Source organism: Pituophis catenifer, unplaced genomic scaffold (genome assembly GCF_029215685.1).
Source record: "Pituophis catenifer annectens isolate HBS135680 unplaced genomic scaffold, rPitCat1.0.hap2 SCAF_4, whole genome shotgun sequence".
In the NCBI taxonomy this organism is placed as follows: domain Eukaryota; kingdom Metazoa; phylum Chordata; class Lepidosauria; order Squamata; family Colubridae; genus Pituophis; species Pituophis catenifer.
Genome location: NW_027256884.1, coordinates 96,955,924 through 96,974,062, shown reverse-complemented (window position 1 = coordinate 96,974,062; position 18,139 = coordinate 96,955,924). Strand labels below are relative to the sequence as shown.

The 18,139-nt window shown below is 33.4% G+C and overlaps 1 protein-coding gene across 1 annotated transcript in view; it reads left to right on the top strand.

The window, feature by feature from the left end:
* Positions 1 to 17,094, top strand: part of ALCAM (activated leukocyte cell adhesion molecule) — a 132,459-nt gene extending 115,365 nt beyond the window's left edge. Inside the window, exons 12-16 of the mRNA XM_070943768.1 lie at positions 2,515 to 2,647; positions 4,781 to 4,819; positions 7,271 to 7,388; positions 12,792 to 12,908; positions 17,047 to 17,094. Of these exons, the coding sequence (XP_070799869.1) occupies positions 2,515 to 2,647; positions 4,781 to 4,819; positions 7,271 to 7,388; positions 12,792 to 12,879 (378 nt within the window). The 3' untranslated portion in view covers positions 12,880 to 12,908; positions 17,047 to 17,094. The remainder of the gene's footprint in view (positions 1 to 2,514; positions 2,648 to 4,780; positions 4,820 to 7,270; positions 7,389 to 12,791; positions 12,909 to 17,046) is intronic.
* The last annotated feature ends 1,045 nt before the right edge of the window (positions 17,095 to 18,139 follow it).

Here is an 18,139-nt window from a genome sequence, read left to right as displayed (position 1 = left end):
TGAGGATGGGAAAGATAGTGTGTTGATATTTTCTTATCTCCTTTGTGCATTTTATTCCTTGCTGTTGATTATTTCGTGTGTTTTCTCTAGTTGTTACTTTTTTATTATGGCAAAGATGTCATCTACATATCGGATCCATACTTTTGGTTGTATATGTGGGAGTGCTATAGTTTCCAGATGCTGCATTAAAGTCTCTGCTTTCTGAGAGTGATGATCTCATGGGTGTTTCTCTGATTTGTTGGTATATTTGTCCATCAAACTGAAAGTAGGTAGTGAAGGAGAGATTGATGAGTTCCATGATTTGGATCTTAACGTATTTGGTTTGGTTGGGTGTGTTGTATAGTATAGCTGCCATGGATTATTTTGTTAGTTCTGGGCCTCTGGATGTAAAGTATTGTGATATCAACTGAAATCATAACCTCATCTTATTCTATCTATCTAGATGAGGACTTTCATGGTTCTCTTGATCAGGTTGTCAATTTCTGTATTGGGTTGCTGTCTACTGGGATGAAGGGTTTTTTTTTTTTTTGTCATCCGGTAATTCTTTGGGTTTTTTTGTATGCATTGTGATTTGTACATTATCAATATATAATTTACTGGAGCAATTTACCATTGAGTAAATTGTATATTGATAATGTATAATAGATAATATAAAAAGTACAAAAGAAAATGAAGGTATAGTACTCTGTTTCAAGTACAATTTCAAATAATAGTTAATTATGTATTTATTTAAAGAATTTACAAAACAAACCATAATTTGTATGGTATACATAAAAAAATAAAAACAAACAAAGAATAAATTAAACAAATGATATAAAAATAATGTAACAAAGTACTGTCATACTTGTAGTCAAGTATAGGGGACAGGCTTTCAGCAGTTCCTATTGTATATAATATTGTTTTACCATATAAAACCAGAACTGCACTGGTTTTCTTACAGGGTAAATTTACTTTATATACACATATACATGCATAGCATGCAATTAACTGGATCATAAATTTTGCAAATTAAATATATATGAATAACCAATAATAAGAGAGATGGTGACTAAGATAACAGACTAGAAATTAGAGAACTGAGTTCTAGTCTTGTCTTTGGCATGAAATCAGCTTAGTGACTTTGGATCAACCACTCCCTCTCATCTTAGGAAAAGGGCAATGGCAAATTACTTCCAAAGTATTGCTAAGAAAAAAATGCATGGACCAGTCCATGTACCAAACATGCTTCTTCAGCAGGCAATTGGACTTTTTTGTTTTTTTTCTTTTGAAGGTATTTCGCTTCTTATCCAAGAAACTTCTTCAGCTCTGACAGGATAGTGGAGAATGGAAGGATTTAATTTCCTTGCAGACAGCTGGTAATTTGCATCCTTTTAGAGGGTCGTTGAAGCACTTTGAGGTTTATCTGTGACCTCAAGGTCACCTGAGTAGTGCTCCTGATTCCTATAGCCTGCAATTTTTCCTCTGGAAATCCATTTCTGCTCTCATACCATTCAAAGGGTGTTCATCCCAAATTGTAACTGTATGGGAGCACTACTCAGGTGACCTTGAGGACATAGATAAACCTCCAACTGTTTCAATGATCCTCTAAAAGGATGCAAATTACCAGCTGTCTGCAAAGAACATACTGTATTTTTCGCACTATAAGACGCTCCGGACCATAAGACATCTAGCTTTTGGGGAGGAAAACAAGAAAAGAAAATCTGCCTCTGCCTCCAGCAATTTGCGCACAGAGGCCGAAAATGGGGTGCAAGGAGGCAGCAATAGGCGGCGATGGGTGGTGGCGATCCCCGCAGCCTGGAACAACCGATCCAACCTCCAATCAGCTGTTCATGCTAAATCAGGCTGTGCTGAACCTGACCAGGCTGTTTGCTGTTTGCTGCAAGGAGGCAAATTGCTGGGAGGCAAAGACCAGCGGATGGGGGCTGGTGGGTGGGCAGCGCTTCGGCAACATTCGCTCTATAAGACGCACAGACATTTCCACCCACTTTTTTTGGGGGGGGGAGAGTACATTTTACAGACCAAAAAATATGGTAAATCCTTCCATTCTCGACTATCATATCAGAGCTGAAGAAGCTTCTTGGATGAGAAGTGAAATGTCTTCAAAAAAAACCAACAAGAAGGTCCAGTTGCCTCCTGAAAAAGGACGTTTGGGACAACCATGACCTGGATGACTGAGAATCTCTGCAGACCAGTCCATGTAATTGCCAGTAATCAAAGGTCAAAAACAAGCAAAAAAACCCATTTTAGTAGCATAGAAAATAGATCTGGAGACTACAGCAGTAGATATAAATGACAGATTTACTTATTAACAGAGTTGCCTTATCAGAGAGATGGGTGGCAAATAGATTAAATAAATAAATAAACAAACACATGAAAATAAATTTGCAGGTTCATGCATGTATGTCATCAATATAAATAGTTAGCCAAAGAGAGTGGATAGGCATGCATACATACAAACCTGCCCCTACAGATTCTTTCAACTTTGAAATAACTGTTTTGAAAACTTATTTCCAGACAGAAGAGACTAAATATATCAATGGAAAATTTATTAGTAAAATCAAAATTGCGCCTGAAGAGAATATTACATTAACCTGCATTGCTGAAAATCTACTAGAAAGAGCTGTCACCTCTTTGAATGTATCTGCTAGTAAGTATGTTTATTTATTTTTAATATATTAAAGAAGAAAGATGAGGAAAAGACCAAAGGTGATCATATTTCCTTATTCATTTATCTTTACATAAACAGTACTTAGTATTCTTGTTCACATGCAGGTAGCTCCAGGTTAGAATTTTGTTTATGAGTTACTTCATTGTCCTCCCATTAACAAAATACATGTATATTAGCGTCTTATTTCTTAGATTTGTGTCACCATGCTAATTTCTGATATTTGTTGTTTTCCAGAATATCTGCAGAAATGCAAATGAATTTGCTTGTACTTATACGCTGCTAGCTGATAAGTCTCCATACTATCAGATCCTATAATAAGAGTTCATCGTCTCTTGGTTTTTATATATTTCATTCTTGTTGTCATTCTTTTGAAAAAATTCTTGTAATCTGAGAACTACCTGTTTTCTTTTTAAAAGAGCAATCCTATAGGTGGGTTGATATCTAAAGGCAGAGAAACCACTTAATCCAGACCTTGCTTGCATCATAGTAACAGAATAAAAGAGATGGCTGGGTATACGGGATAAAAGTTTTCCTTCCATCTGTATGGACATATTCTTTCCCTTGATTGTTCAATAAATAGATTTGTTTATTAATGGTTAATTATTAATTAACCAAGAAATACAGTCCATTGAATTTATTGAGATGGTATGCTATGGTAGACTATTGTTAAGGTGATGACAGGTTACCAATTTTAAATTAATGCTACTTCAGACCTGGACTACATTATGTCTTCATAATTAATGGTTATAACATACTATATTGAGAAACTTCTGTTTTCATTTTTAAATATAATTTAGGGCGCTGTCAGAGTTGAGAGCCATTAATGATAGTCAACACTCTTATTCAGTGCATGTAGTTTTTGAGTTTTTCATTTTTCTTCTAGTCAGTATAGCACTAATGGAAAATCAGTTATTACTGAATATGCAATTTAGCAGAGCAGTGGTTTTAAAATAGGTTCTTTAGTGGCACTCAGATGAAAATTTCATATTAACAATACACTTTGAATCATTCTCCTACACCAGGAGTGTCAAACTCGCATTATCACGGCGTTGTCACATGATGTATTGTGACTTTTCCCCCTTTGCTAAACGGGCGTGGGCATGGCCAGCGCATGACGCATCCAGCCCACGGGCTCCGAGTTTGACAGCCCTGTCTTAATCCAATCCTTTTCCTTAAGAGATCACCAACAGTGCACAATTTCTTGCCCTAAGTATGGAAAGCAAACTTTGTGGAAACTAATGGATGAATGTGCATTATATATGAACTCAGTATGGTCATGACAAGAAGAATTATAATCCTTGTCACTAATTATAACATGCAAATTATTCAGTAGTTGTCTTTAACACATGACTACGGTACATGCCCATATGAAGAAATTATAACAGTAATTAATGCTGTTGAATTATCTGTTTCTTATGTTCCAATTTTGAATTATGATTAATGTGCTGTCTCCAGAAATATACAAGAACATGTGAAGACTTAACATAACAAATAAGTGCATAGTTGTTCACAATAAACAGTTATGTAGACAAATTATTAACTATTCAAAAAATGAACTTATCCTATTATAAAGATTTACTTCAATATAGAGAACACTTCTGTACCATTTCCTAAATTCCTGAAATGTATACATTAATATTCTCAGTTGTGCAGTCTATATTATGGAATTTTCAGTGAGCTAGCCAGGGCAATTCCCATGACCTGTTTGATGGCTCTTCTCATTCTGTGCAGGGTCCCTAGAAGAGTTGATCAAAGGGTGACTTCTAAATTCATTCAATGGTGCTAAAGTTTAATCAACTCTCTGTCTACAGTAATAAAGTGACAAAAAGTCAGAATGCAGGACAGAACAACACATAAATACTTCTTCTGACTAGGCATTTGTAAGATTAAACTTGTCATTTTTTAGAATAAAGCATTTTCACATGATGCATTATAGATACAAAGATTGCTGCCTTAAAAATAAAATTAATCATTTTGTTTTGTAGCTGATGCTGCATTAAGAATATTTTGGGCTCAGCTGAAATATAGATTATTAAATATCTTTAAAGGTGGAAATTTTGAAGGTGACTTAGATATCAGCAGCTTTATTTTGTTGTTGTTCCTTTGTTTCAGTAAGTATTCCAGAATCTGATGAACCAGAAGAAAAAAGTGGTAAGAACATAAAAATATTCCACATTTAATACTATTAATTCAAAACTGTTATACTTATTTTTCTGGATTAAGGGTAAAGTTCTAAAAAGGAAAATAAATAGAAGTAATTTTAAATGCTAGGTTTTACTGCTGTGCAATCAAAATAGTACTGATACTAATACATAACTATGAAAAGTAAAAGTTTAATTCAAAAATCATCATGCTATTTTTATTGGAAACAGTAATAATGTCCCAAGTCTTAACTGATTTCAGAAAAGCCAACATTTGCCTAAATCTAAATCTAACCTATGCACACAAGGATAGTAAGAAAGAGTTGTACTTTTTGACAAATATATTTTTGACAAATTTACATTGCTATTCACATGGAACTAAAATGAGTATTTAATACAGTGGTACCATAGTACTCCTTTGAAACTCATCAAATTTAATACTCAATGCATTTTGACATGAAAATATGGTCCCAGTACTCATCATTTGTTGGGAACTCAACGAACAAGCTAGAACTTGTTGGTGTTGACTGCCTTGTGACTCACTATATTATTCTGCATAGGAAAAATTTGTTTAGTACTCATTTTTGGTACTTATCATGCCTCCCCAAACCAATTAACAATGAGTACCGAGGTACCACTGTATTTAGTATTTATTAATTAACAATATTTAATATATAGTATTTAACAAAGAAGGCTGTAATCCTTAGATCATTTACTCCAATACTTAACTCCTAATTCCGTAGTACCTCTATCTATCTAGCTGTCTGTCTGTTTGTCTGTCTATCTATCTATCTATCTATCTATCTATCTATCTATCTATCTATCTATCATCTACTGGGTTTTCCCGAAAATACAACCTACCCCAAAAACAAGCCCTAGCCCGATTTTCATGCCTGCGCCTAATATAAGCACTATATCAAAAATAAGCCCTAGTTATGCCCCACCCACCATCTGGTTGTATGAGGTGGGGTGAGGTGCAGGCGTAAATCAAGCTAGCCCCATACCTGCTTACCATAAGACCACTGCAGCCAGGCCTCCCTCACTCCAACACCTGTCGCTCTGCTGCCTGACTTCTGCAGCCGCTTGCGGCTGGACACCATGTGGCACATCATGCTGGTGCTACCGCTCACAGCAGAATGCCACAAGGCTCATTGCGCTGGTGCCGCCACCTGTGTGCACAACAATACAACACACCACTGTGAGCTGCGGCACCGGCATGACAAGCCTCAAGCGCAGCACAGGCACAACAAGCCATGCAGCATCTGACCGTGAGCGGTCATGAGCAGCCGCAAAAGTTGGGCAGCCGCACGATAGGTGTCAGAGCATGGGAGGAGTAGCTGCGGTGGTCCTAAGCTAAGCGGGTAAGACATCCCCTGAAAATAAGAACTGGTGCTTATTTGGGACTGAAAAGAAAGTAAGACCAGGTCTTATTTTTGGGGAAACACGGTATCTATCTATCTATCTATCTATCTATCTATCTATCTATCTATCTATCTATCATCTTTGTATATTTTATTATATAGACTTAACTAAGAACCATTTTTTTAATTTTGTAAGAAAAAGTGCAGATAGAAATTTTATTGTACAAGAGTAAGAAGCTGAAACCATTTGTCTTAGTTTCTCACCCAATATAATGGCTCAAGTATTCTGGCACTGTCAAAAAATAATCTATTTGAAGGTGCCAGATAGGTGCAGTTGTGATAACTGATCAAACTGGCTAGATAACCAAGAACACAGCTTTTAAACAGGATCCAACATCATTTATACTCAGGGAAAGTAAATGTGCATAGAGGAAGCCTCGATGAGAAGCAATAATGCCAAATCTGCATTGAGATTTAATGTAGAAAATGTAGAAAATATTTGGCAGTTTGTGTGATTGTTCTGTTTTTCCTTTTCTTTTCCACCCAGAACTAGAAAATCTCAAGATCAAAAAGCCTTTAAAGGAAATTTGTGAAGGTCTGCTAGGAGTGAGGCAAGAAGGATTAAAGTAAAAAAGAACCCACCCCCCCTTCAGGCTTCAAACAATAGGAAAATAGCTAAACTAAATGTATTCCTTCCTTCTACTTCTGACAGTTGGAAATAAATTGCTTATCCCATTTAGCAAAACTTGATTGGGCATAGGATTGCTCTGCCTATTTCTAATGCATCAAAGGTAGATTTTTCAGACAGTTCTCAGACTGCAAAAATCTCATTTGTAAAATCTCAGAATATCTGTGCCATCCTTGTGAAATAAGGACAACACCAAAATGTTTGTAAAGCAAATGATTTAAGGATTGCAGCCAGTATATCTTTGTACTGTAAATGTGTATGCTCTCATAATGATAGCTTGTTGTTGCTGCTGGTTTTAAAAAAGTTTTTGAATTAAGATATATATATATATTTGGATATTATAATCTATAGTGAGTGTTCCATATTTTATTTTTTCAAGACACTCCATCATCCCTTTCTTCTTTTGTTTTAGATGATAATAGGGAAAATGTTAATGATCAGGCAAAATTAATCGTGGGAATCGTGGTTGGCCTTCTTCTAGCAGCAACGGTTGCAGGTGTTGCTTATTGGCTATACATGAAGAAATCAAAGTAAGTCTTCACTGACATACTTAATATTTTATGGAAGTAAAATATGTTATCTCACCAAATCTGCTTTCTATAGCATTTTGTAAAAACAGGCAAAGTATGTTTTTGTGTTTATTTGTCTAAAATATTTTTCTTCTCCTTTTATCAAAAGTAATTCCATGGCAGTTTGCAGGTTTTTAAAAATTTATGAATGTATCAAGCACAAAAATAAATAATGAGATAGAACAAAAAGTATACTGGTGTAGGCTTTCACAGCTGGTGTCAATTAAAAGGTGATGAGCATCTAGGCTAAATGGCTATGGGCCAATTCTCTGATATCCTGACATTTCATTGGAAGCTGTGGCTGGCATCTGCAGAGGCAGTGATTTTCAATTCAACTAAAGATAAATAGAAATAGAGAGAGAGAGAGAGTTAAAACATCCCCAGTGGAAAAAGTACAGACTGAATTGGAAAATTATTGTAGAAACACAACCTAAAAACAATTTACAAATCAATTAAGTAAATCCAAAAATTATTCACCTATGGTGAATCACCTATGAATGACAGAAATTCACTTTTGTAAACCACTTTCTTGATTTACCACACCCTCTACATTTTAGACAGGTATTTCAGTCAGAAACTAGATTACTTAATCACAAACATGAGAGCCCAGTCAGTGTCTGTTCAGAGCTGCTGACAAACAAATACTCCTAACCTAATATCCAGTCATAAATCATTGTGATTAGTTGAGGTATCCATGTGACTGAACCCATTTTTCTGACATTTTTCATAGCAGTCAATAAGCAGATCATGTGGTCATTAAGTGAACAGTACAGTTGTTAAGCGAACCCATTCTTTTTAATCAACTTTTTTTTGCAAAAAACTGGCAAATAATACCAGAAACCAGCAAAATCAGTTGCCAATTGTAGCCACGTGATGATGGGTTTCGTAACCCATGAGTCATAAATGTGACTCAGTTGCCAAGCAACCAAAGTACAGTCACATGGCCACGGGTTGGGAGAATATTTTATAATATTCATTCTAAAGCCATCATAATTTTGAAAGAACATAAAACCACCAGTTGTAAGTTAAGGACTTCTGTGTGCTATGGAGAAGATCACTTTTTCTCTGAAGACTCTAGGCACAGTTACCAAAAAAAATAATAATCAATATTCTAGAAATTAGACTGTGATCATTTAGCAGAGAAGACCTTCACTGTTTGAAAGCACATAAAATTTTATGTAAATAGTTCAAAAACTCGAGCATATTTTCCAAAGCTGCATTTCTCTTAATCCATAGGCAAAATGCCTCTCTGCAATTTTTACCCATCTCATTTATGATGAGAAAAATACATAAGGAAAAAAAAATATTAGACTCAGTTTTAGTGTTTTGAGAATGGGGGTGTTGCAAAGACATATCTACCCCTCAACTAAAAATAGAAGTATATCATTATGACACCAGTCCTTTCTCTAGCCAGTTACTAGATGGTTAGCTAATAGGATTGTAAATTTGAATGTTGTAACTAACCAACAAAGTCATTAAAAAAAAAATAAGCACTAAGATACTATGTTGTCGTAAGAAGCAGTTGTTAGATAGAAATAATCACCATAGGTATTAATTTTCACTCATGTTAATTACAGTGTCTTCCTAGGTAATTGCAATGGACATGCTGTAACTGTAATTAGTTCATTTGAACCTTAATAGAACAAAATAGGGCATCATATTGTCAGAGTAATAGTTATCAGTAAATACTCCCCATGGCCTGAAATTGACTGCTATGTGTATAGTTGCTGGGTTGGCTTAAGACATGTTAACTGAGGCTCAGAGGATATGAAATTTATGACATGCTAAAAAGTTTAAAATATGAAAAAAGACCCGTGGTGTAGTTTGTGCATTTTTCCTTTGTTTGAAAAACCTATTATATAATATAGTGTTTTATACAACTGAGGTTGACATCACATATTAGCATGATAGTCTAAAAATTCAAAATATAGTCCATCTATTTGCTTATTTGTAAAGTAAGTTCTTTATCAGTTCAATGTTGATACTAGTATTTAAAAGTAGTTTTATTTACTGCAAATTAGTATTCAATGTTTAAAATAGCATAACTGTTTGCTATTCAGGGGCATGAATATTTGAGTAGGTATGAAATAAACAAGATTCGATTTATTCATTATAGTAAGAAGACAAAATACAAATTACTCTTTCCTATACCTTATTATGCCCTTGGCTTTGAATATCTCCTGTCAAGTTTTCCTCAGAAAAGTTGAGTGGAGTGGGGAGGTTTGTTTTTGCTTTGCAGAATCCATTAGCCTGCCAGTTACTTTCCACAGTTATTCCCTATGAGTTGAAGTATACTGGGATTCCTTTAAATGTGGGAGTTCACATACTTAGTCACTGTATGTCAAATCAGAAGGTAGGAAAATCATATGCCTGAAAAGGGCTGCTGATATAAATCCGATAATGCAAAGTTTCAGATCATTTGATAAGCCTTCATGCATACATGAAAGTTGTCTGCCGTGTAGGAATCCCTGTGCTGTGTGATAACATGCTATTCCCATGGAATATTTGCTGACCGCCGAAATCACAGCACAACTTTATAGAGAAGACCAGCTGTTCATTTCTGAGCTCAGTTCTACTTCTGGACAAGGCCTGAATTAGTTTAATTAAAGTGAATGAAATTGCTTCCCAAAGCTAAACTAAATAAGTAGCCTGCATTGTGGCCTTTTCTTTTCTTAAAATTTCTTCCTGATTTCTTCTTCCTACTCTATTAGTAGCAATCAGGTACCCCAACTAAAACAAGTTATAAAGTTGCCTATTCGGGCAAAACTAACCATATGTATTTATTTTATATGGGGAGAGTTTGAAATACCTTTGAAATTTAATTAACTAACATTTAATTAACTAATATATAACTTAAAACATATAATATCATATTGATTTGTTCTACTACTGTAATAGTGTATAATTCTACACAACCAAATAAATATATGTTACATTATATCACAATTTCATTTCCATTCACTTTCATTGGCTGATAACTTTAAAAAATGAGAAAACTAATACTAAGACGTATCAAACATATTTTAATAGTATATTGTATAGAAATTATTATGGCACATCTCACTATCAGTTAGCACTTAGGCTTCGTATGCTTTCAGTCTTGCTTAAAAATTTGGTCTGACACTTTTATTACAAACCGAAGCCTAGGATTAATTTTATGTTTTTATGTCATGACACTGTCCATACACTGCTCTTGTTTAGTTATTACTTCTATTGCCATCCGTATAGTCTATTTCCTTTTTAACATTTATTTATTTAAATGTATCAAAACGATCAATCAGCAAATTTTCCTTTATTATTTCTTTGCTGGATTTGCAGACCTAGTGCTGAACTTGTTTTATTACCTGCAATAATAATATAAATGTGTTGTCAGTAGTTCACATTAATTTATGAAGAGAGCCAATCAGCTTATTATCAGTTTATTTAAAGCTGATAATGAAATTAACAGAGATTATGATGGAACTGAACGTTGCTAAATTATAGATAATTACCACTATAATTTTAGAATAAACTTAATCACTTGAAAGCTTATTACAGGTAATCTATTTTGAGCATGCATGTGTGTCATAAAAATAATTATTGCTGCTTTGATGAAAACAGTGACAACATATTTAGCAAAGTAAGATTCAATAGAAACAGCTACTCAAGAGGTGGAAGTACTTTCTATTTTTAAAATCTTCCCTAATATATAACCTACTCATTAATTTTGGTATTCTTATCAATCATCCTTCTCAGGCACTTCTGATCAGTTATTCACATCACATCTATGAAAGTTATTTCTCTATGTGTGTTTTTGGTCTGTGCTGTTTTAATATAATTCCCACCACTCCCTTTGGCAAGATTTTAGCATATGGCATTGTAAAAGGTGATTTTAGATTTGTAGTTATTCATCCAAATGTCATACATTTTCAACTAAGAACAAAAAAAAATCACAAAAATAACTGGGACCTAATTAGAGGCTTAGCTATCTATACATTATTACTGATATGGTATCTGAGACACACCAAGTTTTACTTATAGCTGTGACCTAATTTTTCTATGTTACATATTATTTATAGCTGTAACATGGTTTCTCTGTTATATGCCTTCATATAATTTATGACTTAAATTTCTTTTTCTAAAATATCTGCAGCTGTTTTCTAACCCAAGAAACCAGCAGGTTTTATATGCCTCCTGCAACAATATGCCTTTGCAGGATTTCTACACCTTGTTTCCCTGTACTCTGCACTTGAACTTTCTTGATATCTTTTGCTCAAAATCCATATTGAGCAAAGACATCAGCTCATTAATCTTTTCTTTAGAAGAGGTGGTAGCTATAGGATCCCTGAAGAGAATTCATTTGTAGCACCTATGTGGGTTTGGCCATATACCTCATAAAGCCAAACTGTTAAAATGTTATCACATTGATATAGATGCCTCTCACCTTAATAAATTGTGAAAGTTTTCTCTATGTAATAAAAGCTTTAAAGTGTATCAAATTACTCAGACCCCCAGTCAATTAAAACATGAATTTATCAATAAAAATGTATATCATGGTTTAAATTAGTCATTCTTCCCTTTTGCTTTACCTCTCACAGGGGTTTTCTGTGGATATTATTTATGAGTGTTTTGGGTTCAAGAGATACCTGGAGGCCTGTAGAAATTGGGCCAGTCCTTCTCCTGACTAGCTGCAAAAACAGCCTGTGTTATATTACAAATTATATTTTGTAAAGATAGCATAAATAAATTCTACTTAGTAAATAAATTTGCATTTTTATCCTAAATGTTGCTTTGGAAAAGAAAATATAAGTATTAGAATGAGATAAAATTTACATGTTTGAGGGGAAATATAGTATCAGAATTATGGGATGCTGTGAGTGAAATAAGCAATATTTTTATTTTATAGAACTTGCTCATAATTAATTTAAATCCTGCTAAATCAATTTTTCACAGAGAAGGAGAAGCCAGTTAGAAAGATATGTCTTCTAGATTTTAATTATCCTTCAGTTTAGATTTCAACAAATTAGGTATTATCTCAATCCATATAAATGGAGTATTTTAATGATAAAATGTGTTTATAGTATTTCAGTGTTAATATGCATATTATTTGAAGGAAACATGAATTAAATCCTGATAATAGTTCCTTCAGCTAAAAAAGTTAATGTATGTATTTATAAATGAGAGCAAAATGGAATTTGAAAATTGTTATTCTGTATTCCAGGATTCACTATTTTAGAGTCTTTCATTTGCCAATAAAATCAGATTCCTGTGTTGGTAGTGGAACAATTTTATGCTGCAGAAGTTAAAATGGTGTGCATCTTATCCAGTAACTGAATATAATAATAACAGCAAGATGAGACATTAGTATTTTTATTTCTGTTTCAGATCAGCTTCAAAACATGTAGCTAAAGATCTTGGAAATATAGAAGAAAATAAAAAGTTAGAAGAAAACAATCATAAATTGGAAGCTTGAAACACCAAACTATTTGGATGCCATTCCAGGTATGTTTAATAACTTTATAATGTATTATCTCCTCTGAATATAATTTAATCCTTACATTAGTTAAATTATGGGATAAGGAATTTCTTATATGTATTCATATCAAGAGAAATCTAAGTCTAGCCATTTAAAATTTAAAGTGCCTTCCACAGCAATCGTTTGTTGTCATTTTCATTGTTTAGGGGGAAATATACTCTAAAATGTACTGTAAGTTACACTTTATAGCCAACTGAACCAGGGCTGTTTTAGACAATCCTGTAGAAGGCATAGGGAGTACCCTTGAAAAAAAAGGAAGAGTTACTATCCTGGCAACCATTAGTTAAGTGGGGTTTCAGCCAGGCCAAGAAACTAATTTGAGAAAATGGCTCAGACAAGCTTCTCTCTAGTTCACATGAAAATAAAATGAGAGAGGGAAAGCACATTCAGACTAGCAAGATTTTTTTACTGTAGCTGTCACAATAAAAATAATTCTGATTTATACCCACTGGATGAACCAGGAGCGCCATGCAAGTGGTTGATTTAACTCATTCGAAGTCTGAAATAGACTTCCAGGAGGAAATATTAAGTATGTATGTAGGTGGTGAGGAAGACTAGATCAACAATTTGGTTCATTCCAATTTGCTAATTTTGTGCCATTTCAAAGAAAAGGTTCATTTCTGAAATCACGTTTGATCACAGAAATTTCAAGGTTCACTGTGAAAGTTTTATTGACACTCTTACATTACAGTGTGGATGCCAGTCAATTACATTTTCTGGCATTTCACATTGTGACTGTTATGTAACATGGTTTATAATTTTTAGGCAGGAGTAATATCTATTAAAATATTAATTAAAATGGTTCTGTTAGGGAAAATTCCACCCTGTTTTAGAGATGCACAATTTTTTGACCAGTCTTTATGTGTAAATAGTCTTTATACATATAGAATGAGTCCAAATGTCCTGGAAACTTACCTGTTAATCAGGATTTACATCATGCTATCAATTAGAATTCCTGAAGAAGTAGGTTGGAAACAGATCCTCCTGGAGAAAAATCTGTCTGTTGTTATGAAAAATTGACACCAACTTGATGATATATACAGGACATCCTTGACTTAAAACCACAATTAGGACAGGAATTTCCATTGTAAGTTATTGTAAGTTGAGTCAGACCCAACTCTATGACAAGTTTTATAGCAGTCATTAAGCAAATCTCCATCACGTTGTTAAGCAAATCATGTGGTTGTTAACTGAATCCAACTTTCCCAATGGTTGTTTTTTGCCAAAAAAGGTAGCAAATTGTGATCATATGACTGTAAATACTACAACCAGTCATAAACGTGAGCTGGTTGCCAAGAACCTGAATTGTGATCACATGATCAGGAGGGTGGTACAATGGTCATAAGTGCAGACACAAATTATAAGTCATTTTTTCTGAGGCAGACTAACTTTGAACTATAAGTCAAAGTCTACCTGTACTCAATTGTACTCTGATATCCTTATTAAACATCCATAAGAAATGAATTACAGTTTCCACAGGCCTGATCTTATGCAGATTAATGGCTATTACAAAGGTTGTCCTATATTGCCACTCCAGTATGACTGTTGCTAACTCATTGAAGTGGATAAATGACAAAACACTTCTGTATTTTTAAATTTTAGTTTGACTAATCTACCTTATTTAACTATTGAACAAATACTATAGGCTGACTACTGAGATAAATCTCTCTTGGCAGACATCTTTGTATTTCTTGTTTTTCTATATCTAAGGCTTTCCAGATTAGAAAGCTCTTAGGTAAATGGAATGGAATGGCGTTCAAGATCCTGATAATATCAAACATGTTTCTTTGTAACAAATACAGTTAATAGTTTGGGGGTTTTTTTCAAATGCCAAATTCAGAAAATAATGCATTGGATTAAGGATCTGACTCTAAACAAGTCAGACATGCTCATAGTAAGAGCTAGGACACAATAAATCAGGAGTATTTCACAGTTTGGGTTTGCTCCTAGAGGCAGATAATGTAACCCTCTGGTTTCCCAGATAGAGGCAACAGCCAGAAGCATTTTTTAAAAATTAGATTAGTTGATACACTGAGTTTGCCCTTTCTTGGAAGAAAATTGTGTTAAATTATATGGGCTGCCTCCTTTTGTATGGATAATGTATTTCATTTCATACAGAATGCAGCAGGAATACTTATCAAAGAGAACATATAATATCAGTTCTTAAAAATACTGCAGTGCTACATAATACTTTTAAAATTACAGAGCGTGTTGATTTAGGTTACCTAAAAGAAATATCTTCTTTGTATGATCCTTTCTAGATACTGTGGATCAAATTTTCAGTGCAGCAACTGTAAATTTTTGGAATGTACATCCTGATTAGTTGAAGGAACAGATTTCTTAAGTGACTTTTAAAGGGAGCTTTAAAATATTTTAATCTTTTTATTAATTATTTTAATGGCTATTATTTTTTATTTAATGTTGTTATTGAAAAATACTAGGATATTTCACTAGTATAGAAAGATTCATCAGTACACTAATATGCCTTTTGGCTGATAGGATGAAGGCAATAATACATTGACATACACAGGTTTGATTAACATTAGAACTTTTTGTATCTTACCAAAAATCTTAATTGACCAAAGACATATGACCTGTATTTAGTATATAGCATTTTAAAATCTTAGATAGCAATACTAATAACATAAAACTTGGCTATTGGATATTTCAGATGGCCTTAGTCTGAAATTGGAACACAACTATTTTATTGGATAATAGCTTTTTTTTTTTTTTTAATTTGATTTATATGCCGCCCTTCTCCAGAGACTCAGGGCGGCTTACAATGCGCTAAGCTTGAATAAAGACCCTAATTTTAAGAAAATCCTAAATACTTATGTCCCTGTTTGGTGAGGTACATTAGACATAGAATCATTTCAATGCAATAAAGAGGTTAAATGAAAGGCTTCATAGAATTGGCATGTAAGAATTGAAAGAGATATAGTAAATCATCTAGTCTACCTTTCTATTCAGCATGGGAATACATTACTACACATAGTTCTTGATTTATGACTATAATGGAGTCCAGAATTTTGGTCATGTCATTGAGATCATTAGTTGAGGCATCATATGACCAGACTCAACTTTATAACCAGTTTTATAATGGTCATAAAGTGAGTCACCATGGATATAAAGGGAATCAAAAGGTAGTTAAGTGAATCCATTCGTCCAAACAGATTTACAAAAACATTGTAAATTGTAGTCATATGATCATGGGACATTGCAACCAGTCATGAATGCAAACTGGTTGCCAAGCCTCTGAAAGCTCATCATATCACTGAGGAGGGGGCAGTAGTCGTAACTTCAAGTATGGGTTGTAAGTAGCATTTTTAAGTCAACTGCAACTTCGAACAGTCATTAAACAACCAGTCATAAATTGAGGACTACCTGTACTGAATTTCCAACAGATAGCCATCCAACCTCTGTTTAGATGAGAGTCTTTTACTTCACAAAATGATATGTCCTATTCTTGTACAATTCTTACCAATAGGATTTTTTTTTTCTTGATGTCACATCACAACCTGTTTCCTTGTAATGTAAATCTATATTTTCTTGTCCTGACTTCTGGAAATTCTTAACCATTCTGCTTCATTTTCTTCATGGCAAATACTGGAAGACAGCTATTATTTTTCTTCAGTCTTCTGTTTCCCTCACTAAACCTCAGAAGAATTTTATTAAGTTATCTGCTTTATAAGCACAAAGCAATGTATAAGTTCAGTATGTATGTTCTCAACTAGTTTCTCAAAAACTCATAAAAATAGTGTAATTGGGAAACAGTGGTAAACACTACATAGCCAACTGTTTCTGGAAACCATTGTTATCCTAACAAGATATGATATGTAGTATATTGCTTCTGCTACTAATTTCCACACTGCTGTCATTATTCAGTTACTCATGTTTGCTACCTACTTTCTCTTACAGTTTTCAGTTTAAATAATATATCAGCAAGAACTTTCTAGTATTATAAACATGAGCAGTAGATGAAGTAATTTTCGTTACTAATTGCTGGTTACATTAGAAAATAAAATTTCAACCATATCCTTCTGTGCCATTTATGCCATTGTTATACTGGGTCTTCTTTATTTGCTGTCTTTGTTCTGTTTTTAGAAAATAAACATAGACCAACTGAAGCATGAACATGGATTATGTTTAAGATATATAAGAAGATGTGACGGCTTTTCATGGTTCAAGTATTATACAGATCATTGTTTCAAGTTTTCAAAAAATATATATCCAGTTTTCTCAAGCTTACAAAATTTCAGCAAAACTAATTTTGGCAACAGCCGTAATAATAGGTCAAAAATTGTGTTCAGTTTGAATATATATATTATTTTTTTGTAAATGTCTGCACTGAAGATTACTTTTGGTTTGCCTTTATGTAAATTTTTTACGTAGCTATTTTTATACACTGTAAGGCTTTGTTCTGGGAGTTGCTGGTAATCTGATGTATAGTGTTTTATTTTCAACGTTTTTTGCACCCTTTAAAGAGGTACATTTCTAATTCTGACTGCTATCAGTAAATCTACTACTTTGCACAGTGAGTATTTAATTTATGAAATTGCCTTATGGAAAAAGGAAACATTTCTTTGTTTTTTCAAAAATCACTGTAAGAAAAAATATTTAAAAAAATCTGTAAGGGAAAAATAGAAAAAATCAAACTAACAACTTTATAATATAATAAAAACCTGCTAAACTATTAATAACATGTACATAATTGTCAAAGGGTAATCAGGTATTATTCAAGATTCATGTTATTGTGTATACCGATGTCCATTATGAAGTCTTTTTTAGACAGGAAAATCTTTTTATTGATAGCATTCTGAAAAACAATTGTTTTTTCAATTACATGATATCTAGTATGAATGACTGGAATTAAGAATTAGTTCAGTTTTTTTTTGTTTTTTTTTTTTTTTTTGGGTTATCCACTGCCTTAAAATTACCTTTGTTTTTTAAATTTCAAAAAGGAAAAAAATAATTGGAGGGTTTTTTTGTCTTTCTTTTTTTAAGTAGTCATACTTAAGCTGCATTTTTCCACAAAATAGAATATATATATATTTTTGTGTGTATGTGTGTGTTTTTGTTAACAACACTACAGATATTGCACCTTGAGATGATTTTAGTGTTTTTAACTGGTACATAATTTATCAAAAGTACAGAAATTGTAACAATGAAATGAAATCTATGTATCTTTAGTTACACC